Source organism: Clarias gariepinus, chromosome 8 (assembly GCF_024256425.1).
Source record: "Clarias gariepinus isolate MV-2021 ecotype Netherlands chromosome 8, CGAR_prim_01v2, whole genome shotgun sequence".
Lineage (NCBI taxonomy): Eukaryota > Metazoa > Chordata > Actinopteri > Siluriformes > Clariidae > Clarias > Clarias gariepinus.
In genome coordinates this window covers 17,701,401-17,727,345 of record NC_071107.1, presented here as the reverse complement: position 1 = coordinate 17,727,345, position 25,945 = coordinate 17,701,401, and the positions used below count along the sequence as shown (strand labels likewise).

Below are 25,945 nucleotides of genomic sequence, written 5' to 3'. Positions count from 1 at the left end.
GTCTCCCAGATCCTGGACGGTCAAGTAGACTACAGAGAGACTGGAAGATAAAGAAAGCAGAAAAAAACACATCCATCTTAACGCGATTTCTTTGTTGGCCGTGGAAAAGGGGGGGACGTGTAATGAGATGGTAAGGTATGTTTTTAAATCGCGAATATTCTGACAAATGTTGTTCTGATTGAGAAATCCTGTCGCTGTAGTGAGTTTGAGAATAACCGGGTGGTTGGTGGTATTTTCACTGTTTAATAGCTCTGCAGGTGAACGCTCCGAGTTAACTACTGAATAAAAGCATTCCGATTTACTCATGAAGGAAGTATTCAGCTATATTATATAACTGCTGGACATTGAGTTAGACTGTACCTGTAGTATTCCGTGTCTGTGACCAGGCCTTACTCTGTTCATGGCAGTTACATCAGAAGGGATTTTTTTTTTCCTGCTATGGAAATTAACTTGACGTGGTCACTTTTTGTAGCTGATCTATTTTGCAGAAGTTCTGCTTCTCTTTACACATCATATCCACTAACTAAATCTATATACGGATATATGCTGTGGGTGAGAACTGTGCTGCATGATCAGACTCAGACTCATGCACATATCCTCTAAAGTCATGCATTAAGCCTTAGTAACTCTTCAACCAGATGATTCAGTCCCAGGAACTCCGGGCAAAAGACAGGAATATAGGGTGGATAGGATACCATACACACACACATAATCTATAGCGCCGTATCCCAGAAGACTTGGAAGACAAGGAAGGGTACACCAGAGACAGGGTGCCAATCCATTGCAGGGCACACACGTACACTCGCACTCTATGAGCGGTGGGAGGAAACCGGAGAACCTGGTTGAAACCCACCAAGCACGGAGGAGAACATGCAATCTCCATGCACACAGGCCCAAGGCGGGAATTGAACCCTCAACCCTGGAGGTGCATGGCGACAGTGCTAAACGCTAAGCCTCACACATTCACACCTAAAGGCAATTTAGTGTAGCCATTCAACCTACATGCATGTTTTTGGACAGAGTGAGGAAACTAGAGCATCTAGTGGAAACCTGTGTACAAGAGATTTGAAGGATAGAAACAGAGACTCTGAAGCTGTGGGGAAGTAGCAGTATCTGCCATCCCCCTGGCTCTCCTGACACAGCTTCTGAATTAGAGTAATTAGTTTACAAATTGGGTTGAACTCGGATTTAAATTCAAATCCCGTCGTTCTACTTCTTTTTTTTGCTATTTTGGAAACTTCCTTTGTGTCTGATACAGATGGGTTTGTTCATATTTTATGTGACAGTCATTTATTGTCTTTTCTCCAGCGCAACCTGCCATATTTAATAATTTATTGCCATAGACAGACGGTGGGCTTATCAGAATATTTCATTATAATTGTTTTTTATTATGCATTCCATGAATAAATAACTATTAAATTGATATTCAGAATGAAGTATTTTTGTTTTTCTGCTTTTGGCATGTTTTTCTGCCAATTTTCACTCCATTGTTAGTTTACATTTTGGCTAATCATTTTATTGTTACAAAATTACCACACAATGAGGTTTTGCAAAGCAATACAGAAAACATCCAGCATTATGCATTACATACTCAGTGTTTCCCCTCCCATGTCAACATAACGCGCCAATTTATATATTTATTTACTGTAACACAGAAACAGTCAGAAGTTATTGTATTAATAATTTGGCCACAGTGTAATACCACAAGGTGGTATTTTTAGGTATTACAGTAAGTCCCTGACACATGAACGAGTTTCGTTCTGGAGGCATGTTTGTAAGTCGGATTTGTTCTTAAGTCCAACAAAGTGATTCTTGCACTCCTATCTCACCTATCTAACGCGGCGTCAGCACGGTTTTGTTCAATGGCAGAAAGTATGGTTTATTGGGATTCACAACGAGTTTTTGCAGTTCGGGCAAAGTGATAATCTTTCATGTTCAATTTAGTGAGGAAGTTCTCACGGAAGCTTGCAGACCCTGCAGAATCTCGTGAAATGTCTGGTGGTCATTTGCAGTGCCTGTCGCCATGTGGATGATGTACACTTTCGATACATATATACAATGTAAAGCATATGAAAAATGTAAAAAAGCACAAAGATTTGTTGTTTTGGTTCCGTATTGTACTCTTGCGAGTATACCGCCAGGGGAATCCCAGTGACGCAGCGGGGTCAACTACCTTGTTTAAAGGCAGTCCAGAGCAGACAACGCTACATGGTGTTTACTGCATGCTTGAATTGACGCCATTTTGTCTCAGAGCTGTATTGGACTATGAACTTTGCGAAAATAAGGTCATTAGGACAGCTTTACAGGATAGCCATTTTCTATCATTGTGCTCCCGGACTGATTTATTGAAACCGGTGAGACCGGTTTTTTCTCCTGTACCCCGCAACACACATATACAATATACCGGATTTTGGACATTTTATACATTCACTTACATACTGAAAATATTGTATATAATTATAAATATTGGTATCTGGATCATTGCAGTTGTAATTTTTTGCATAATACACATGAGCTAGTTTCACGATTTTTCGCATTGTGTGTTCATATGTTCGTAGATCTGCAGTCCGTTCGTAATTTGGATGTTCGTAATATTTTTTATAAAACAGGTTGTAAGTATCAAACAAGTCGAATTTTTGCTACAATGCCGATCTGATACCTTGCTGAATTTGTTCTCCTCTGTAATAAGCGGTGCAAGGTACAGTATGGTTGCTATATTCTGCAGTTCATGTGTAGATAATGAATAAAGTCTTGTAGAACTGGCTGGTATAGTCAATTTAATACTGATTCAATCGATTCTTCAAAATGTTGAAGAAAAGTGTGAAATTCCCTATATACATGAGGGATTTGTCTCTTTACAGGCGTTGTCCCACAATAAAGTTGCACATAGGATATTTACGTTATTCAAAGTGTCTTACCTTGGTATGAACCAATGGCATCGGGAAATTACCTGACAATCCTCTTTCACATTGTATATATGTAATGTAAAAAAAAACTTAATATCACAGTGTGTTTTAAAAGAGGACAAAGGAAAGTACAGAAATCATTGTTTTATTAATGTATATGCAGCCTTGTATGATAGAAGTGCAATTAGCAACATGCAACTTGTCAGCTATACTTTATAATAGCCATTAATTTGTCCTTAAGTAAGTCACTAAATTAATTCTAAGCAGCAAACATATTTTGTTCTAGGCAACTTTGCTTGGTTTACATTATACATGAGTAATTTGAAGCTACACATTTTATTTCTGTAAGTTATTAGAACACAAAAAATGTCTAACTATAGTATAATATAATATAATGTAAGCATTGCTGAAAATGCAATTATCGAATAAAGTTGCATCAGCACTATTCTTTAGTACACGCATAGAACAATACATATTGGGCCTTTTTTGACAGTTTTTATACCTTCCATTTAGGTGTGAAACCTATATTCAAAATACATACTGTAGAACTGCTGAAATAACAAAGGGCTTGGCCTCAAATTAGCACTTCTTTGTAGTACACTCCTGGAAATTACCTACCAAAAATTCTTTTGTACGTAAAAATCAATAACCAAAAGGTTACATGTGCGTTATATATAGCTGTCAAATAACTTTAACAGAGTTATGGCGTTTTGGACTTTTTTTGTTTTCGTTTGACTTTTCTTTGCTGCAGGCAAGCCTTCTTCTTCCCTTTATTGAAGTTAATCCTAAAGAAATTAAAAGGGTAAATGAATTCATTATGAGGGATTAATCTGATCAAAGCAACAAAAGCACTGAATACATTTTCAGCCTTAGTGTCATGCAGGCTCCTGACTTTTGTTACAGTTTAGGTACCATTACTCTAATTCAAGCCCTGCAGACCCTCTATCTGCACTGAATCACACAAGTACTTTATTTTAAAGAGGACATAAAAAAAATCAGTAAGCAGTATCACAAGACGTTACTTTCCAACATCATTTAACCAGGTAATGAACATAACCATTTACTGTAGCTCTATAATGCTTTTAGAGGCCAATTTTCTTTGCATCGGTATACCTTTGTTGCAAATTTGCTGTTCATTTCAATATTCATTGCATTGTAATTTTGCTTTTACTCAATTGCAAATGTATATCACAATAAACAGTAAATTGCAGCTGTTTTTCCAATTTAATTGCTTGATGGTGTACTACTGTAATAAAAGTGTACTGATGGTGGCACAGCTGTAAAACTGTAGAAATTAAACCGCACAGTTTGTTTAAACCTTTTTAACCCATGCCATATAATCCATTCAAAACTGTTTTATGTCTAGTTCATGTTCAATGCTCTTTGTATTTACTGCCCTGTCTTATAAACCTGTAGTGAGACTGGTGCATAATCACTTGTTCACTACTTTTGAGAAACAGGTGCATGCAGTTTTTTACTCTAACACAAGGTGGCAGTGTTCATTAAACATAAATTTGTTGATGCACCTACCTGTCAGTTTATTTGGTTTAATTTGCTTATGAGACTAGTATTATTTTATTTATAACTAAATAATTCATCTTATGTGTGTGTGTGTGTGTGTATATATATAAAAGTGGAATTGTGCTGTTTCTGTAGGGGAGAAAAAAAAATTATATATATATATATTATGTATATGTGTGTGTGTGTGTGTGTGTGTGTGTGTGTGTGTGTGTAACATGATTTAGTGTATATAAATCAGATTTTTTTTATATACACACACACACATTATGTGTATATACTTACTAACTTATATATACTTATATATATATTTGATCACTTGCTTATCAGCCAGATTTCGGACCCTCAAAGACCAGTTATTTAGCTTTTAAATAGTCCATGTGCTCCTTATAGAGCCATTCCCTGGTTTTCCTGGCTGTGTGCTTTGGGTCGTTGTCATGTTGAAAGACCCAGCCACGACCCATCTTTAATGCTCTGACTGAGGAAAGGAGGTTTTTGCCCAATATGTCACAATACATGGCCTCTTGTTCATACTCTCCTTAATACACTGCAGTTGTCCTGTCCCCTGTGCAAAAAAAACACCCCCAGAGCATGATGCTTCCAGCCCCATGCTTCACTGTAGGTATGGTATCATTGGGATGATACTCATCAATTTTCTTCCTCCAAACACAGCGAATGGAGTTAAGACCAAAAAGTTCTACTTTGGTCTCATCTGACCACAGGACTTTCTCCCATGACTCCTCTGGATCATCCAGATGGTCCCTGGCAAACTTCAGTCGGGCCTGGACATGGGCTGACTTAAGCAGGGGAACCTTCTCGGCGATGCAAGATTTTAAACCATGACGTCTTAGTGTATTACTGATAGTAGTCTTGGAAACGATGGTCCCCGCTCTCTTCACGGCATTGACCAGCTCCTCCCGTGTAGTTCTGGGATAATTCTTTACCATTCTTAGCATCATTGATACCCCATGTATCTACTTAGACTTTGGCTGATTGTGGGGTGCACAGGTGTCTTTTTGACCGCTAATAACCTCAAACAGGTGCTACTAATTTAGAATCATGAGCAGAGTGTAGCTGGACTATTTAAAAGCAAAATAAAGGGTCTTTGAGGGTCAGAAATCTGGCTGATAAGCAACTGATCAAATACTTAATACAGTAATTCACAAATAAATACGTGTGTGTGTGTGTGTGTGTATATATGTGTGTGTGTATGATACATGATTTGATATATATAAATGTACAGTATGTATGTATACAGGGTCTGTGGTACAGTATATCTACTGTGTCTAATGGGTACACCTTATAAAATGACATTAGCACAGTTGCACACAGAGTTTCTGATCTAAAAAAAACATGATAATACAGGGTATGAACACTTTCACATTTTATGTTTTTCATGCACACTTTGCCTATTTGCCTAAAGTTTTATTAACACAAGATACACAACACTTGCATATTTTCACATTTGATGTACTTACTTTCTACCCATTTAATTCATATTCATTGAGAAATCAGTTGGAATGTCATTGTTTATCAAACTATCTTGAAAGAGTTTATAAGTCACTTACGTACCTCTTCCAACATTTCTGCAGCTTCTTGCCTTGTTTGGAGTTCGGAGCCAGACAAACTGATTTACTCTGCATTTTGATACTAGGAATGAGATTATCAGGAGAAGAACAAAGCAGTCAGTGTGTGATAAATAAACAAGGCAAAGGTTATGTTGTTTGTAGGCGTAACACACAACTGTTTTTAAACACTTTTACCAGCTTTTTGCAGGAGTGAAATGTTTTTTTAACATTTAAAAGACTTTTAGAACTTGTCACAGTTTTGTTTACAGTTGCACAGTCCAGACATGATCTAAATTACTGTTGTACCAAATCATGTCTCAACAGCTCTTTCGTGTTAAAGCTAAGCCTAAGGACAAATACTTTCCTTTCGACTAAACCAGTGACGGGCATTGAGAGTCAATTAAGCAAGTTTCTAAGTCCAAAGGCTTGAGGGAAAAAAAGGACGAAAGTTATGATTAAGCATGGCAACACAAATGTAAGGGTTTGTGTTTCTCTGCTCAATCAGTTGCTATTGTTCAGTCCAGAATATGGTGCAAGCTTTTTGTGTGCATTTCAAGAGAATGCGCTTTCAGTCTAATAATAATAATAATAATACATTTTATTTATAATGCACTTTATATATGAAGCAAATCTCAAAGTGCTACAAATTAATTTGACTGGATTCCAAAAAATTCAAATTGATTCGATTAACTCCAGTATAAACCAGAACTGATCTGTATTTAATGGCAAATAAACTGGTTTCATTGAAAATGTTCAACAATGGAAAAGGTGTACTTACATGATCTGATCTTTATTGCAATGAGGTCCTGAATTAATCACGCTGAAGTCCTTCACGCGTCCCCATAATACTGCTTCAGTCTGTTGGATGCACATGCATTTCTCCCGAATGTTTACTGCTTCTGTCTTGTCTGGAAACAAAAAGAAGTTGAAGGGAAGAAGGATAACCCAAACTTTTGCCCAAATTTGAAAAGTGTATAGAAGTGCATGTTAAGCATTCTACTTGTGATGATGTTTAAGCAAAGGAAAACAAGCAGTGGAGGCAAAGTCTTTTTCACGATGCTGAAAGCCATGTTGGTTGCAGTGAAGAATCTCTGCGTTTGAGTTTGCTGGAGGAGATACAAGCTTTTTCTTCACGTTTTTCTCCTTTTCTTCCGGCCTGCCCATAATTGGCCTGTGACATGATATCTAGTATTGGCTTGGAGCAGCTGAAATCTTGAATTCCTTGTTTGTTAATTATTAACCCATCAAAGGTAGTCATTCTTGAAAAGGAAATTCTTACCTGGGCAAAACAGAAATGTCAAGTGTAAAGGTGTTTTATTTTAAAGGAATTAGTTTAATTACATTGTATTTTATATGCAGTATATCATATTGAGTCAGATGTACCTAGATATTAAAGCATTTTTGAAAATGTGCATTAATAACTTAAGTAAAAAATACTTTCAAATTAAGTATAATAAGTAAAATAAAGTAAAATATCATAAAATTACTGTGTAATAGAAAATTGAACTGTGGAGCCAGGTTTCAGCATGTGTTTTGCTTGTTTTCTTCCTGTTTGTCTTCCCAAAATCATGTCAGTAGGTGGCATTATGCTGAATTGCCCGTATGTGTGAACTGAGATTTCCTGCAAAGGACTAAAGTCCCATCCAGCATGTATTGTACTTTGTGATAGCCTTTGACCCCAGTGTGACCTTGATAAAGCTGTAACTGGAGATTCATACATAAATTAACAACCAATAGTTCATTCCAAACCTTCTGACTGAAATATTGTAACATTAAACCTAGTCTGTATCCACTGTTGAGTTTTTCATGCAATAATAATGAAGTAAAAACGAATAAACCATACTCTTGTGCATATTTTTAACAATTTATTATAAAAAAAAATACTGTACATATACATTACATTTTTATTTATTTATTTTTAAATCTGTACAAACATAGTGCAAAATCCTTTTCACTTCTTTTCTAACCGTTACCTAAACCAGCACTGACTTCTTTACATTTGCTGTAATTTAACTAACTATGACTGGGGCCAGCCCTTTCTGTAAAGTTTGTAAAAGTATTTACACAGTGGTGTGTTCAGGACTATGTGAGATAGCTGCCATCATCCTGCTGCTCTCATTGTCTTTTTGTCATCTTTGATTTGGTACGTTGCCGTGGTTGGAGTCTTTTTATGCATTTCTTCACGTCTTTGCCCTCTTTCTGTTTCCTTTAAAAGAGAACCAGGTAATTATTGACTTAACAAACTTAAAAAAAGCATTTAAGTACCAAATGTACAATATTTGCATAAAGATTTATCTTCTTAACTTTCAAACATTTCTAACGTTATATAATCTTCAGGTTATAATACTACAAAATGTAGAAAAGTTCAAGGAGCATGAATCAAATAAATATGTATGTAATATTTATTTTTGTATATGTGTGTATATACTGTGTGTTAGGATGTGTATGTGTATGTGTGTGTGTGTGTGTGTGTGTGTGGTTGCCATCCTTTTACCTGTGCCAACATTTCAGCAGTCTTTTCCCCTGAGGTCCATGAGGACTTAAACACACCTTTCGGGTGTCCTTCTGCAGCATCACTCTACGTTTGGAAATATTTTAAGAAACATATTTTAAAACATATTTTAAGACTCGGAGGTGTGCTATAAAGGAAGCTGAGCAACCTTTGGTCTAATCTCAAGTGGATTACTTACATAATTTCGTCTCGTGTACAGCCAGATCTTTTTAAAGTGACAGTAAAATCTGAAAATGGTCCCAAGAGTCCATTCCTGGATTTTAGACAGGCACAGCGGTTTGGAATATGTTGACCCTCTGCATTGTGAACTGCATTAAGAAATGGCCATATTTACACCAGAATTTGGTCTTTTACACAATAGCTGAGTATTAAATCGGTTAGATATTTGCAAAGATATTGCAAAAGAATATATTTTTAAAAAATATTCAAAATTTCTAAAGGTCTGTAATCTTTCTGTGATCTGTGATTCATTATTACTCACCTGCAAAGTGAATGCAGATTCCCAGAACCAGCAGAGCAGGGAAAGTGTCTAGTGTAAACTTCATTGTAACACTGCCAGGGTTTTGAGCTGGGTGGCTTTTAAACGCTATAAATGGGGTTTCCCAGGCCATCAGCCACTCCCTGGAAATTCTTTTACTCTTCAGTTAAACTACAAGGATTTATTAGAAATGGGATGACTTGAGGCAGCCTTGGAAAAGCATATGATAACTTCTATTTTTGCCCTGACGGTCCAGGCTTATGACTTGATTAAGTCTAGATAAGAGCTGAAAAAATTTATTTTGTTACTTTAATTATTAATAATTTTTATTTAACAAATAATTATTTAATTTGTGCCAATAAGTAAGAATGACTGAATTAAATATTTGACAAAATTTTTCAATAATATTATATAAAACAAAACTTTAATGTTATGGGGAAAAACATAACTTTTAACATCCTGTTCCCGTACTGGCTTTCTTTGTTACACATTTCGGTTCTAGTTATAACAGTTGGGAATATCATAAGGAATGTATTTTAAGAAAAAGTTTAAGATGCATTCTTTCTTTTATTTATCTTCTATACCTGTGTTCCAATACGTGTGCATACACGCACAAACACACACACACAACGGGCAAATTTGAGAATACCCATTAATCTAATCTGTATGTTATTGTACTGTGGAAAGAAACGCACAGTCCCAGGATGGGAAATCAAACCCACGACCCTGGTGGTGCAAGGGCACAGTAACACCAAGTCCATGATGCATGATTTACATTTATCTTTTTATATATCTCTTTATTTTAACCCTTCTAAATCATATCAGTATTTGTAATCATTATTGTTAACAATCCAGAATTAAATACGCCAACTGTTACTTGTCTGATGTAACTATGGAATTGATATTTATGTAATGCTTTAATGTAATGCAATGAAGCTTAAATGTTAACTGTGTTGTAGAAGTTAAAATTACTCTACAGAGAGTGATTGCATGTATCTTAATGTTAAACACATTTGGCACTTGCTAGCACACGACACCTCCGGCTGTTTTATAAAAGGCATTTTTTTCTTAACAAATACATGAATAGTCCAATAATAAGCTAAACAATTTAATTTATTTCCTTCACTTCCTCACTTCTCTAGCATGAAATCTTTCAATGTATCCTTTGTAATGCACAGCTGTACAATACCTGTGCCTCATTTCAATCATTTCAATGTTTCCTTCTTTGTTCTGTTTATTGTCATGGGTCAAAAGCTCATTTTGAAGCGCCCGTTAAACTGTTACTCAGTATTATGTATTCCAGTATTTAAGTATCTAAGCATTAAATATTCACACACCTGTTAATCGTCTTTTGTGCAGTAGTAGGTGGTTTGGTTTAATGATGATTGAAGATTCAATAATCATTCATTTTTTTGGGGGGGGAGTGGACCTGTTTTGTATCGGTCACCTTCACAAGAACTCTGTACCGGACAACATAAACCATAGTGTATTTCTCTTAGAGTTTATTTTGAGTGTTCCACTTCGTGTCTTGGTATGTAAGCAAGAAGTATGTGTGATGCAAGAGAAATCTGTTTGTGTGTGTGTAAAGTTAACAACATCAGGCTTGTGACAAAGTGCTGTTTATCTACATCTTTGAGTATTTGGATGAGTGATCTTATATGCCTAAACATCAAGATTTCAAGACATGCCAGTGCCTGTTCACTTGTTGTGACATAACTAACGGCATAATCTCTGAATGGTCATATGCTTCATATTTTTCCCAACCTGATCGCTGGTATTTACTTTCACTTGAACTAACTTCTGAAGAAACCGTTTTTGAACAAATAAAAATGAAACCTTATTGTCTTTGTGCTTTCTCTGCTAAATGATCTCTATCATCCCTTCTAGCTGAGAGGATAACGGAAATCTCCCATCATGAATCCTGCTCAGATCCCCTTTGTCAGAGTGAATGAAGAGAGAGTCATCTCAAAGTGAGTTCAACTCTCAGCTGATTTCCACGATTCAGACCCCTAATTGTTGTGTGTGTGTGTGTGTGTGTGTGTGGTTTAAAATTTTTATATATAATATATACAGTATATAAAATGTATTTTTATATCCTCATTCAAGGTCAGAGCTGTTGTCACTTTTGAAGACCTACAACTGCTACCATGACGGAAAGAGTTTTCAGCTTCGTCTCCGAGAGGTATGTGCACAACTCTAATACAGAAAGTTCAACTGAAGTATCAAGGTAATGTTTACTCTCTTGGATGTGTGACTGCGAAGTGTAAACCATCAATGAATGGTTATCTGTGACAAGTTTCAGGAAGCAGTTCAGCGTACTGCTTTCCCCATTATATACAGTACGCTACACATATACCACTTATCACAACGACACCATGCTGGGTGTTTTTAGCCCAGGGTTGTTGGTTTCACTTATCATTTGTGGGCAGTAGAGACAAAACTGAGTTGTGTTTTCGATTTGCTCTATTAGGTCAGGCCTGTAGGAATTTCCCAGCGTGCAGAGCCACTTTTGGAGGGAAGCCATATGGGTTCCAGTGAGCTACTCAAAGTGTTTTTCCACTGACCTCAAACTAATGTTTGCATTTGATAACTTTAAGTGAACTGAAATTCAATTCAGAAAGTATTATGATGAGCGTTCAAGTAGTATAATGATGAAGCGAGTAATAGTGATCAAGGCCAAATGTTTGTAAGCGGTTTGCTGCGGTGATGTTGCATAATGACAGATTCAGACTGGAGTTTTGCTTGAGCAGGATGTGAGTCAGATGAAGTAAACAATCCAAGGGTGAGGCTTTAAGTTCATGGATGCTGTTTTTTTTTTTTTTTTAATTATTTTTCTGCCAGTTGTGTGTGTGGGTGTGTGTGGGAGTGATGAATCCAATAGTTCTGTTTTTCCCCCCCAAAAAGCTCATCACAAATGCTTTCTTCTTATGAGACCCGGTCCAAAGTAAACATGTCACTGTACATTCATCTTTTTTTACTCAGTTGTAGTCTGGTTACGGAATATACTCAAGACTCTTACTTAATGGTAAAGAACATTGAAGCAGCATGATATTACATTTAAGTACCTACTGTAGAAGTTATGCATCAATTGCATCAATAAATAAAATAAAAAAAGGCAGCGCAGGTGATGAATGAATTCATTATAGCCATACCTACACACTCCATAAGCATGTGATCAGTTTACAGGTTCCCATGTACTGAGTGCATGCCTCGACAGCTGAATATGAATTATTTTACACTACAGGTTTCGACATGTTGATGAGCAGAGGTATTGAATAAATAAGCCATGAGGATCTTTGGAATCCTGTGTGTGAATAGAAGCAAGGTTTCCTGTTTTTCTGCGGGAGGAAAAGAAGGTGGAAATGATATTGTGGTTATGCTTATAAATAGAACTCCTTTGTCAATTTTTTAAAAAACATAGCTATGTTTAAATCCATTCGGGAACAGTTATGAACTAAGGTGGTGAAAACGACGCAGATGAGGTAGGGGAAATGTGAGGGACTTTCAGAGCCAGAATTTACAGACCATACCGACACTGCTGCCATTTCCAGTCTTTCCAATGGCCTACTGGTGCAGATCTAATTAAAACCACAAATTATCTGAGCTACTGTAGTTTTTTGTCAGTTTGGACCGGTCTGGCCCAAACAATCCACTGACCTCTCATATCAAAAAGCTTTCTGTTAGAAAAAATGCCACTCTGTGGGAATGGTTTCTCTTCATCGCACTATTTTGAGTAAATGCTAGAAATTTTTCTTTCGTGAAAATCCTAGATCAGCAGTTATAATACCAGGAGATCAGCATTTAAGAAATCCTCAAACAAGCCTGTCTGGCACCAGTCGGCCAAAAACGAGAATCTGACTTTGTGCTCAATAATAGCTTCAGATTCCTGTTCATTTTTTTATTTATTTATTATTATCATTATTATTAATTGTGCTGTTGCCACATGACTGACTGAATTCTACCCTACCCAACCGAAAAAAAAAAGCTCTACTATTTCATTGAGACGCATTTTTCTTTGATTACGGCAGACATACACAGTATCATTGTTTCAGTAAGCCTAATTTCCAAGTGTTGATGGGATAGTTAGGACTGCTGAGTAAAGTCTTCATTCCAAAGATTCTCAATGTGATTAAGGTCTGAACTCTGTGTTGGCCAAGCCATGTGTGAAAATGATGATCTGTGAATCACACTCAGTTAGTTTGGTTTTCTGACCACATTTCTATCTTGAAGAGCTATCTTCCAGCTTTTAATGTATTTTACAGTTACTAACCCAATTTTAGTTGTTTCAGCAATCTCCTTAGTGTGTATTCTTTGCTTGATTCTGGAAAATAATTTGACGCTTCTGAAACAGAGTAACATCTGTGCCATGACCACAGGATATGCCTTCAGACATGGTTGTTTAAGAAATACTGCAAGAAGCTCCTCACTTTATTGGTAAGGGTTAAATAACTTCATGCCAGCTAAACCATGTTGATCATTGCAGTGATTATACAATGGAAGACTCACCTATTTGATTTGTTAAATCCAGGTGGTAATAGTTGGGTATAGTAGGGATCCTTTGATTATTTTTACTTTATTAGATGATGCATGATCATTGGGAATAAGGAAAGTGCCCCACTTAGCTTCCATACAGTTATTATTGCTTCTGATGGTCAGAAGTATTAACTGCAACATGCTAGAGAAACCATTGGGGCAGGAGTCACGTTTCCCATCTTTCAATCTTGGGATTGCCAGATTAAGCCGGTTTTAGTCTTAACCAGTCACAAAGAACTTGTTTCATAACAAATAATTGTATTTATATTCAATACATTTATTCAACATGACGCAGTCAATGAGTCCTAACATATAGAGCCATTTCTATTGTAAGGTTTGTTTTATGTTAATTTTCTAATGAACGCCCATACAGCAGAACATTTCATGCTTTTATCTAATTAGTCAATCATGTGGCCACAGTGCAGTGCATGAAATCATGCATACAGGACCGCAGCTTTTGATGTTTATGTCAACCATCAGTAATAGGAGATTGTGATACTGTATCTGTGATGCCTGCGGCAGGATGGCAGTTGCCAGACTGAATTCACAAACTAAGCCTGGTCTGGTAAATGACCGTTACTGCTGAGGCACACAGTGTAAGAATTTGATGCCAGCAGCATAAACCCATGAACTCAACCTGCTAACAGTATAGGCTGGTGCAGGTAGTGTAATGGTGTGCAATGTTTTTATTTTCATACCTTGGGTATTTTTAACTTGATTTACACTATATTTGCGTATTGTTACTGACTATATGCATCTCGTCATGGTCATAATTTACTTCTCTTCGAATGGCTTTTTCCAGCATGATACAAAGCATGCCACAAAGCAAAAGTCATCGTAAACTGGTTTTATGTACATGACAATGAGTTCAGTGTTCGTCTGTGGCCTTCTTATCACCGGATCTGAATCCATTAAAACGGCTCGAACAGGATTTGGGATGGGGTAGAACAGGAGAGTTACAGCATGAAAAGTACAGTACATCTGAAAAAACATACGAAACTTGTTTCATGATGGACCAAAATCTGTAAGGTATGTCTTTAACATCTTGGGGAATCCATGCCCAGAAGAATTGATGCTGTTTTGAGAGAAAAATTTGACCCTAACCCCTATTAATGCAGCAGTCTTAATAAATTGTTTAGTGAGTGTATGTTGCAAATATTGGAAGAGGGAAAGATGATGATGGGGTGGATAATATCTCAAATCTACCAGAAATGTGCCTGGCCAAAGTTAGATTTACTATATAGTAGTCCATGGCAATGATCATGTGTTATAGTCTCAAACTGAATTTTGTTCATTTTAAAAACATTCTACAGTGTGGGATTTTAACCAGCAGAGGGAGGCAGTTGAATGTTAATAATCTTACGTGAGTCACAGTGACTGAGGCATTTCTTGTTGCCCAGGGTGCACTTTTAGATTGATTGTGTAGAAACAACGAAGTGCTTTAAAATCAATAACTCTTGAATTTATTATAATGAAAAGACATATTTAGGCATGATAATAAAGCAAGATATTATTGATTTTGTTGGTTATGTATGTGTGTATGGTAATATATGGATAAGGGGTGTGTGTCTGTATGTGTACTGTATATACGTATGTCTGTCCGTCTGTGTATACTGTATACTGTGTGCATACATGTAATGTAATATATATATATATATATATATATATATATATATATATATATATATATATATATATATATATATATTTTTTTTTTTTTTTTTAATTTATTTATTTCATTACACACCCTATCCAACTAGGGTGGTACCCTATTATAAAAGCTGAAACAAGGGTTCCACAAATGCAGTGTTTAAAAAAAATGTTGAATATCATTTAGAATATGATGTAAATTCTATTATTTTCTTTCTATTGTACAACCATATATGGTATATAAGTATACCCTTATCAGTGTGGTATATCAAGTATAAGGCGCTTTGATGGTTGTTTATAAAAGACATTTTGTTTTATCTACAGAAAACGTGTATTACTTCCAGCTTGTGTAAACTATTATGTATAAATTAATTCAGTGTTGATTGATTTAGTGGTTGGATTAAGGGATTCAGTGTTGGAGAGTTGGATTTTGAAAATGTAATTGCTAAATAAATTTTACATTCATGTGCAATAACAGATCTGTGGAGCTAATCAGGCGTTAATTTTAACATAAAATACACATAATTAAGGTACCACTCTGTATCAAGAATTTTTTTTCCTGGAAAAATAAAGCATTTCAAACTTTTTTTAGGTACACCCATGGGGCTTTAATTCTAAAATGTGTTTTAAAGGCCCTTTTTTGGGCTAAAGAAAGAAAAACTTTAGGTACAGAAGATTTATCTTTAATGGTTCCACCCTGACAAGACATTGGTACTTTTTATAGCATTTTAATGTGAGATTCATATGAGATGATAGAGCTTCATAATAACCAGTGTCCTCATTATAATAAATAAGTTGGTAAATTAAAATTATTAATAATTGAATAAATGGTTGATGACCCTTAAAGAATTGGAGAAATAGGTTGCTGCATGTTATTGTTTTCAAAATGTTCCTTTGGCCCTACAGTACAACACCCTCTGACTGTTTTTAGTGTGTGCTGTTACTTCCTGTTTGTATGATGTTGATTTCTTTAAACGATCGTCATAATGCATTGAAAAAAAAAAATAGCCTAAAGATGACCACACTTTAGAAATTTTACATTTTATTTAAAACACATAATTCAAACTTAAATACAAAACACACACACACACACACACACACACACTAATAACTTAAGCTAATATTCCACGTCCAACATCCTCCAGTGTATCGTTTCTCAGTCCAGTGAAACACCTGTCTGTGGTGTGTAGTGTATTACAGTAACCTCAGGGCAGCTGGGGCACTGTCAGTCCTGCGCACCTCATCTCGAGGTGCAGGTAACTGTGTCTGTGCGAAGAGCCAGTCCACGGGGTCTCTGTGGCTGCTGAAACTCTGTGTGAGCTCGCTTACACGTGACCGTGGGGTCCTGTAGGAACAGTGAAGCGGGCTGCTGCTTGCCAAGTGTTTGTCCAGAGGCTTGGAAAAGAGACGAGGCCTCAGAGTCCGCGCAACCCGGACAGGACCGAATGCAGGCTGGGCCAGCTTTTTAATAGAGTCGACGTATTCCTCCATAGACTGCGAGGAGCATCCCGTCTGTGAGGCATCCTCGTGCGTTTCTGTTATTGTGGGCAAAGGAGCCACGGATAACAGCAGTCTTCTCGGCTTCATGCTGCAGACAAATCATCCAAGTGTTAGTTTGCATTTTTTTTTTAAATCGTAATAAAAAACAAGCTTTGTTAAACTCTATTTATGTACCATAACATTTCTGGTACATAATAGTATTCCCAAATCAAAGCAAGTACTCACCTGTAGTAAATCAATGCTCGAGTCTTGTGAAATACAATGTAGTCCTGATACTGCTCTGTTTCAGGGAGCGGCTGCTTGCCTGTGAGTCTGTGAGCTGGGTTTGATCTGCTCAACAGGCACAACCCTTTTATACCAGTGTGGGGTGTAAGCCAAGGCTCGGCACTAAATATAGCCATGCACTGACCTCGCTCTCTCTGGAGGAAGTGTGTGTGTGCTGAGCTGGGAGGGTGGAGGAAGCTGTGGCGTGGCAGATGACCATGCTTCACTGCTGCAGCTGCCCTGATTGTTTATGTTTCAGACACAATGAAGCCCTGGGAGCAATCAGCCCTCCACCTAGCTCACACAGGAGAATACGCACGCACACACACACACACTTGCCCTCGCTCAGTCTGTTGCCAGCAGTACATCAACTACTTCACCCTCTTATACACTTACAGGGCCTTAGGGATACATGTGGGAATGATTTTTGGAAGGCTTCAGCTTTTGAGTCATCTGTTTTATTGTTAGTGTGCTGAAGGATTATTCCAGGACTGACAAATGTTTAAGGGAAACGTAATGCAGCATTTGCCCTTTTCACATAACTAAACATATAATAAAATTACAGGTTTAGGTTCTTAGTGAAAATAAAAAGTAAATGTTGTGTCCACACTTACTGTATGCATGCTGAGGACTTTCTACATTGCAAATTCATATAATTTTGCAGAAATCATTTTTTTGTGAAACATTTGTATGAAGGTTGAATTAAGGTTTGAACAGGTTGAGAATTTATATATTATATATATGTGTGTGTGTATTACAGTATTTTACATGTCACTGTTATGCTTAAATGTGTACAATGATAAAGTAATTCCCATATTATAAACCATGATTGATGGGGTCAAAGAAACTGATAAACCTTTGATTTAATGTATGCAGAGATTTGTGTGCAAAGCTATAAGAGATAAGTAACTGAGCAAAAAAAGATTAGTGTATGGTCTAAATGCAAAAAACACCCTTGGTTTTATGAAATCACTATAGATAAATCATCAGTCACTGTTTCCTCCTACTTTAGTCCTCATGCAGAAAAATAGTGGGGTTTGCCAGTATGAACTCATTTGGTCACAAATTGAAACTTTTGTAACTGGTGTGAATAACATCATGGTGTACAGGGATCATACTGTATCCTGAGATTTAAATTTTCTGTACAACATACTGGAAGTGCACTTGATGGAACCGGGTCCGTATGAGGGCCAGTTAAGAGGTTGTATAAAGAAACATTAATACTCATAAAATACAAATGCAATTAAATGCTACATTATTGTTGGGAAACGAGGTATAACTACTGTAAGTTATTATTTACAGTAAATTAAATCATTTCTACTAAAGATCAGTTTAATGGCTGTAAATCTTGTCAGCTGTTTGTTTAAAAAAGGCAATAATCCTGAACTCAGTGTACTAGTAGTTACTAATTCACTCCAGGGTCAGAACTTGGAAAGCTGCCTTCTAATACTTCTAATGCCTTGGCAAGACGACTTCTGCACCAAGATTAAACTAAGTGAACTGTTTATTTGGTGAGTTACAGTACGTCTGAATAGTTACATTGATTTGCTGAACCTGACATTTAAACCTAATTGAATGTTCATTAAGCAAAAGTGAAAATATAAATTTAAATAAAACCGTATGTTGCTAGGTAGAAATTAGGACACTGATGTATTAAGACAGCTATATTTGCCATTCAGAGTAATCTCCTGTCTTTTTGACCATGTGATGTACAGTTCTCACACGGGATTGAAGGAGGATTATCCAACTAGATCCTGAAAGGATTAGACATGTGTTCACATGACACGTTTGCCTTCAGCTGCTATACAGCAATTTGTGATCGTACATGGCCTCTGAAACTATTGCAGTCGGCATTCAGTGGTGGAGAGCTTGAAATAAGAAGCTATGCAGTCTGGGTATTTTAAGAGAAAATATTTGTCCCTGCAGATTTTTAAAGGGGATTCCAGGAAAAGAGTGCCAAACACATTTACCAGATAAACTCTTACCAGAAACATTAAAACATCCAGCTGTTTTACTTTTGGAGTTCTGGTAACTTTGTCACACTTGGTCCCTTAAAAAGTCCAGGAGCCTACATTCAGTGTTTTTCTCTTGTTCCATCTAAAAACTTGTATGTTGTGTAATACGTTGCTTTCTTTACAAACATTCAAATATTATTCAGTAATTTTATTTCTTTATGATTATTATCATAATTCTTTTTGTATGTTTGGAAGTAGTAAATGGTTGGTTCTGTACATAATAATACAGACTTGATAAACATATATAACATTACTACAGATAATATGGTGCCTAAGACTTTTGCACAGTACAGTACTATAGACATATGAGCTCTTAAAACACAAGCAGCATGGATCTGTGCCAGAAACACATTGGTCAATTAATGATTAAAAAATAAAAATAATAATAATCATATTAATAATAATGTTTACTGTATATAGAAGTCCTGTCGGTGTGTGCTTAACAGGGGAGATTTCAGACATCAGAATGTGTTTTCTAATACATCACGTACTGTAGAACGAAACTTATTACTTTTAAACCATGTAAATTCTACTGCTCCCAAAAAGTTGCAAAAAAAGTCAAACATACACGTGATCACATGGTTGATTCTGGTTGCATCTGTGATATGCGCTTTGCCTGTATGATCCATCTTTATAGTTTTCCAGCTCATTCATTTAATTTAAATAAAATAAAATAAATTTCAGCACAACTAGGTGGGGGTAAAAAAAAGGAATCCTCTCTATATTGCGAAACCCTACATGTATTTAAACATGGTACAGTACTGCAATAAATGGTTTTAAGCAATAAAAGTACTGCGTTTTAAGAGTTAAAAATATATTTTGGCTAAAAAAATTTTTTTATTGCTGGTACTTACTAATAAATTAAATTAATCTAGACTTGAGTTAAGAATATCGGCCATGTGCATTGCACGTTTTGACACATACACAAAAATGTGGACGTGACTTAATACACTACTCGGTCGTGATTCAGTGCAACTTTCCAAGACATGACCTAAGGTAGATTGTGTGAAGCGGACACCTCCCAATGTGACTTTCCACTGCTCAAGAGTCTCAGAAGAGGAACTTTGTGCCTTTGACTGCTTTCGAGCACGTAGACTTGAAACAGAGCTGGGCTGGACATGAGCCAGCAGGATTTCCTCTGTCCAATAGAAGAATTCACAATTATTATTATTATTTCTTCTCTCCTTGCAGGAGAGGGGTGAGTTGATTATGGAGGGTTTACTCAACATCTCCTGGGGTCTGCGGCGGCCAATCAGATTGCAGATGCAGGACGACCATGAGCGCTTTCACTTCGCCAGTGCAGGATTATGGCGGCCAGAGAGCCCAGGGAGAGACCACAGGTGGGTGGGACTGAGCTACACCCACTACTAGCTTTTACTTTCATGAAAATAAAGCTCAAAGCTTTATTACAGTATGTTCATCATATGAGTGCATTATTTAGCTTAATGCCCAGGACAGATGTTGTTGGTCTTTTGAGCAAGGCCCTTAACCTATAAATGTAAAGCATAATTTTTTTAAAAGATATTTAATGACCTACACTGTTGGTGATTTTTGCTGAGTAGAAACATGTTGTGTCGTTTGTCATACAGTATGTGTAGCATTCTCCTTGGTCAAGTAAACATTGAGCTTTCATAAGCCACAATTTAGTGACCCTGTCATTGGTTGCTGACAATCCTGCATCTAGACATGATGTTTTCTATGTATTGTATTGATGTGTACAGATTCAAATCTTTAAGGGATCGAACTAAAGCGATGGCAGTGATATCCAAACTTTTTTAGTTCCGGCATCACAAGACTGAACAAGCATATGTTCAATTATTTGCATTAAGTTTAATCATACACAAAAATAAGGTGTCACTATTCATATTTATAAGAGTCTAACAAACATGAATTAGAGAGAACGTAAGACAATGTGCATGACGCTGCAACAAAACAGTCATGCGGGCCGGAGTTATGGAACAAGGAGGATGTTTAAGGGTAAGTAAAGTTGGACCATGCAGAAGCAGATGTTTTAAGAAAATATGGAAAAAATGTTTTAAAGTCATTTGCTAGTAAAGTCTACCAAAACAGAACAATCATTCATCCTGATGGTGAATTTTCCCATTTAGCTCTGTGTTCTTGTGAGAGAGCGAGAGAGAGACTGGACAGCAGGATCCGAACAGCAGGCTATGTAATCATTAGAGTTTTGTATACTGACATTTTATACTGCACACCTCTTGGTAAACCATTTGGGGTTTTTTGCATTATGGGATATAAGCACGAGCATTTGGTTCTGTATGCATCATCAGTAGTTACTGCCAAGTGGTTTAAATTATGCTACTTTATTAGTTTACATTTTGGGAATAGAACCAAGTAAATTTGTGAAAAAACATCACGAAAATAACGGTTTAAAAATTTCCACATTTTAAACAGACATAAATGATATTTTTCAATCAATGTGCACTAAATCTTTTGTGCTATCTTTGTCGACAGGAATGAAAATCAACAGAGTCCCATCCGGTTGTCATTTGAGTCAAACAACAATGAAGTTGCTGTCCAGGCGAAAAACAGTGAGTCCTAAAATAGTCTCAAGCTTTTGTTGTTTTTTTTAGTTTTTTTTCTTTCTCTGTGCTAGTCCATGACAGACAAATGAAATTACTGTGAAAGTTTTATTGTTGTAAATATGTTTGTATTAAGCTCACATAATTAAAAACTGTGTGTCGTGTAATTTCTCTTACTGGAGTAATTGTGTACGTGACTCACTGGCAGAAATTGTGTATAGGTTGTATTTTTGTATTGCTTATTTTTAGCCACATTGTTTTTCTCAAACCATTTTTCTATGACCGAGCATTTCCATCTCATACACATGCTAGCCACTGTTCCATTGTTAAATATCATGATTTTTTAAAGTGTAAGAGTGCTATATTAATCTTGTGAGTTCGTCGGATTTGTCCCATCTCCTTTAGGTATCGATGGTCTTAGTTCAGAAGATGAAACTCCTCAACTTCCAAGAACGAGAAGTGATGCCAGCTTCATGAACGTCCAAAGAAGGTCCAAGCAGCGATCATCGGGAGACTTACAAAGGGTTAAAAGGCATCGCTTCTCCATCAACGGGCACTTTTACAATCACAAGGTGAAATGTTATCTTAAACATTTTTCAATTTCACATCCTGTCCTGGAAACCTGTTAAAATGCTGCTTCTAAAAGAAAAGAAACTTAAAGCATAATGGGTGTCTTCAGGAACATCAGTAAAGATGAGCACAATAGCGTTTGTAAGGAATGATCACGTCCCGTGGCTGGCAAAGAGCCCTGAAGCTCTCGGTAATCACTGTAGCAGCATGTCTAACAGGAAGTGTTGGTTGTGCGAGTGTCCTTTGAGTCACTGAGCTGTAATGGATGGGTGCAGGTGTTGAAAGGGAGTGCTTTCCTGTGCAGGCGTTCCCCTGGCAGCAGCACGCTCTCCACAAAGCCCCGTCACCTGCTTTTCTCATCAGCACTCTTCAAGGTTAGGGATCAGCCTGGTCAGAAAGGTCTTTCTGCAGATGTGAAGAAAATGGACGGGAAGCTGTGTATTTAAACGATTTGTCTTGGGAGTGGATGATGATAGTGAGGGTGGATGGGTATACTGTCTTTGACCGCATGAAAGTAAACAGGACTTGAAGCAGAGTTTTACATGAATACCCATATATTATCATTCATTTTTTTAAAAGATATGCACTTTGAAGTAAAAAAGTAGGAAAACGTACTGTCCTTGTATTTTCTTATACTGACTAAGTTTGTAAGTTGTTTTATTTATTATAAGTTCTTTATCTTTCAGTGGATACAGTAATTGTTCTGTATTTTCAGACATCGATCTTCACCCCAGCTTACGCGTCAGTAACTAATGTTCGTGTGAGCAGTTCAATGACGGCACAACAAGTGCTGACTCTGCTGCTGAATAAATTTCGGGTATGTCATTTTGTAAAGATTTTAAGCATATTTCACAAATGTGAGTCTTACATGAGTAAACCTTACATTTCTTCAATCCTGAAGCTATACCGTTTATCATACTGTCTATCTGCAGGTGGAAAATAAAGCAGATGAATTTGCGCTTTATTTTGTACATCAATCAGGGGGTAACGTTTACCTTTTATTGCTTTTTCCTTGTCTTTTTTATTTCCAATCACTGCCAGCCTGGTGTGTATTTATGTGTAATATTTGTAATATTATTTCCAATACAGAAAGGACAAAGATTAAAGACTCTGAGTATCCCTTGGTGTCCCGTGTGCTACATGGTCCATGTGAAAAAATTGCCAAACTTTTTATCATGGAAAAGGATCTGGGTGAAGAGGTTACTTATGATGTGAGTCTTTCTGCCTGTATCCTTAAACACATGTATCCAGTCTAATAGTCCTAGTTATATGTATATGTGTTGCTGTAGCTGAAATCCGAAAGAAAGAAAAAAAAACACTACCAAATTGACAGGAGTATGTGATTTCACTGTTAATAATGTACAGAGTGATTCACTCGAAAGAGGCCCCAAATATTCTGTATTAACTCTCTGCTTAACGCTATGGTTAAGCAATCTGAACCCCAAAAAATTTGCTACCTTGACGTATATGCAATCGATTGCATTATACTGCATGTAATCCTGGAAGTGATCTCCTTTTCCTGTCATACACATTTTTACGCAGTACTCCATGTTCCTGAAAATATCAGCAAGAATATTGTCACTCTTAAACGCATGGAACCAGTAAAAGTATCTGACTGCTTTGAGCTCCTGAATGATGGTGACACGATATGCATGCAGTTTTGTCCTTTTTGCAGCACTTTTACATGTTGAATAAGAGCTTCCAGTCTCCTGTGTTAAGCATCTCAGAGATTTTATAGGCGACTGATGGAGACACGTTGCACGTCCCTGATTGTGTCCTGCGACATTTATGGACGGCCTCCGCCAGGAGAAGGGATCGATGATCCCGTCATTTCCAGTTCCCATACCATCCTCTGAATAACATTCTTTGAGTGCACATCAGGAAAACTATTCACATCAGGGAAGTTTTTTCTTAGATTTATTCTGACATCGCTTAAACAAATTGGTGACCGGTGCGATGGCTGTCTAGCGCAAGGGCGCCCTGCTACATTGTTTAATTCAGATTGCTTAGTGTTATCGAGAGTTATTACTAAATATTCTGGGCATCTTTTGAGTGAGTCATGTTGGCATGTCAAAAATAAATACATTTTATTAGGAAAACCTCCACATTCATTCAAATCTTTAATCAGCCAATAATGTGGCATCATCTTGGTTGTGGGTGTCGTATGGGCTGGTTTGTGTATTTCTGTAACTGCTATCTCCTGGGATATTTACACAACATTATCAAAAGTTTAGTCAGAATGGTCCAATGAGCAAAATAATGATGGGCAGTATATACAATAGTAACTCCGATAAGACCTCTTTACAACTGTGCTGAGCAGAAAAACACCTTGGAACAGGAATGAAACTTGCATTTTACAGCATTTGGCAAAAATAAGTATCTAGTGCTAGAATGGGCACAAAATAGGCACACACACAAACCGAAACTGAACAGCTGAAGAATTAATAAATCTTCATTTGTCCAGTTTGGGTTAGTCAGACTCATGTTCTTGGGTGACCATCCAAAAGTGAAAGCCACTAACAGAACTGTCTCTCATTCTCGCACATTTATTGGTGATTGGATAACGGCATGAATGTGCGCACATACAGATGTTTCTCATAAAGTGGACTGTAAGTATTGTTTTACCAAAATGAAAAACTGTTTTAATTTAAGTTTCTTTCTAACCTGGCTTTGGCTTTGTGGTGTTAAGTAAGAAGTTAGTTTTCAGTCTGCCTAAAGATTCCAACTGCAATTTCTATACACCGTTAATGTCAAGCTTTGATCAAGTTGATGGATAGTTACATGCCATATAGCCAAATGACCATAAGCCAAATTAATTCTGTTGTGTTAGGTGCAAGCTGTCTAAATGTCTGCACACCATCACGAAACAATGAAAAAAAGCAGCCTATAGATCCCAGAACTGTACTGTATGTAAAAGGAAATTGTTTTTTTTTTTTTTTTTTTTTTTTTAACAACAACCATGGCTAGCTTTCCCAGGCTGCCACTCTTTTATAGGTAAATGTAAAAGTTGTCCAAACTCAAGATTAAACTATGTGATAGGTCGATTACTTGAAATGCAGGATGTTACCCCCACAATACGAAATAATGTTGTTTTTGTGTTTTTTAGGTTGCACAGTACATTAAGTTTGAGATGCCAGTGTTGAACAGCTTTGTCACAAAACTGATGGAAGAAGAGGAGAGGGAGATCTCAAAACTTACAGAAAAGTATGTTTTATCACAAATCTTATTACTGTTACATAATTATTTATTTTTAAAAGAATGTTTGACCTGTGTAAACCCTGAGACTAGACTAAAATAAAATAAAATTTAGTTCACTAATTCAAACATTTTTTTTCTTTAATAGGTACAGTGCACTGAAATCAATGATCCTACAGCAGCTAAAGGATGTTTCTGAAAGTACTGACTGTGTGTGATGAGCTTAGTTTTTTACTTGTTTTGACAGAGAACATACTAGATGCAATAAGCTTTATACTGTTTTTAGTGTTTGCAAGTACCAGGCTCTGATTTCATATAGAATACTCAGGTATGACATAATACCAATACCAGGTATGACAACAATACCAGATGCTACTGTTAAAATAACTTATAAAGCACTTAAGTATTTTTAAAATTATGTTTTTTTTTTCCGTTTGTTTACTTTAGATTTTTTTTGTAAGATTTAGTGACTTTTTGAACAACATATCATGATTTTACACTGAACATAGTACACTATTATTGTTGTTTTTTTAAGAATATATAATAAAACTTTTATACACATGATATTTCTATTTTGTTTGTGCTAACTCTACTTATAAACTATAAGGTTTCTAAGGTATGTTTCAGCTATATTTGATTCCACAATACAAAAACAAAGCACTCCAATCAAGAGCAGGGCATCAAAATAACGAAACC

The 25,945-nt window shown here is 36.5% G+C and overlaps 3 protein-coding genes across 4 annotated transcripts; 1 reads left to right on the top strand and 2 right to left on the bottom strand.

Annotated features, from left to right (window-relative positions):
• rassf4a (Ras association domain family member 4a) lies at window positions 1-25,813 on the top strand. 2 transcript variants are annotated; one of them, XM_053502576.1, is made up of 11 exons: window positions 1-130; window positions 10,870-10,952; window positions 11,089-11,164; window positions 20,136-20,284; window positions 21,417-21,493; window positions 21,890-22,056; window positions 22,770-22,871; window positions 22,987-23,038; window positions 23,144-23,265; window positions 25,161-25,258; window positions 25,398-25,813. In XM_053502576.1, exons 2-11 carry the CDS (start codon window positions 10,897-10,899, stop codon window positions 25,465-25,467), a joined length of 969 nt encoding a protein of 322 aa, XP_053358551.1. In that variant the 5' UTR covers window positions 1-130; window positions 10,870-10,896; the 3' UTR covers window positions 25,468-25,813. The 2 variants fall into 2 exon arrangements, with proteins under 2 accessions (XP_053358551.1, XP_053358552.1); XM_053502577.1 differs by having other exon boundaries at window positions 1-135.
• Window positions 3,036-7,625, bottom strand: cxcl18a.1 (chemokine (C-X-C motif) ligand 18a, duplicate 1). Its single transcript, XM_053502579.1, has 5 exons — window positions 7,480-7,625; window positions 6,993-7,271; window positions 6,771-6,900; window positions 5,997-6,074; window positions 3,036-3,691 (listed from the first exon to the last, which is right to left on the bottom strand). Exons 2-5 carry the CDS (start codon window positions 7,060-7,062, stop codon window positions 3,607-3,609), a joined length of 363 nt encoding a protein of 120 aa, XP_053358554.1. The 5' UTR covers window positions 7,063-7,271; window positions 7,480-7,625; the 3' UTR covers window positions 3,036-3,606.
• Window positions 7,851-9,075, bottom strand: LOC128529196 (uncharacterized). Its single transcript, XM_053502578.1, has 4 exons — window positions 8,986-9,075; window positions 8,683-8,812; window positions 8,487-8,570; window positions 7,851-8,198 (listed from the first exon to the last, which is right to left on the bottom strand). The coding sequence occupies exons 1-4, from the start codon at window positions 9,047-9,049 to the stop codon at window positions 8,108-8,110; spliced, it is 369 nt and encodes a 122-aa protein (XP_053358553.1). The 5' UTR covers window positions 9,050-9,075; the 3' UTR covers window positions 7,851-8,107.
• Window positions 25,814-25,945: the final 132 nt, after the last annotated feature.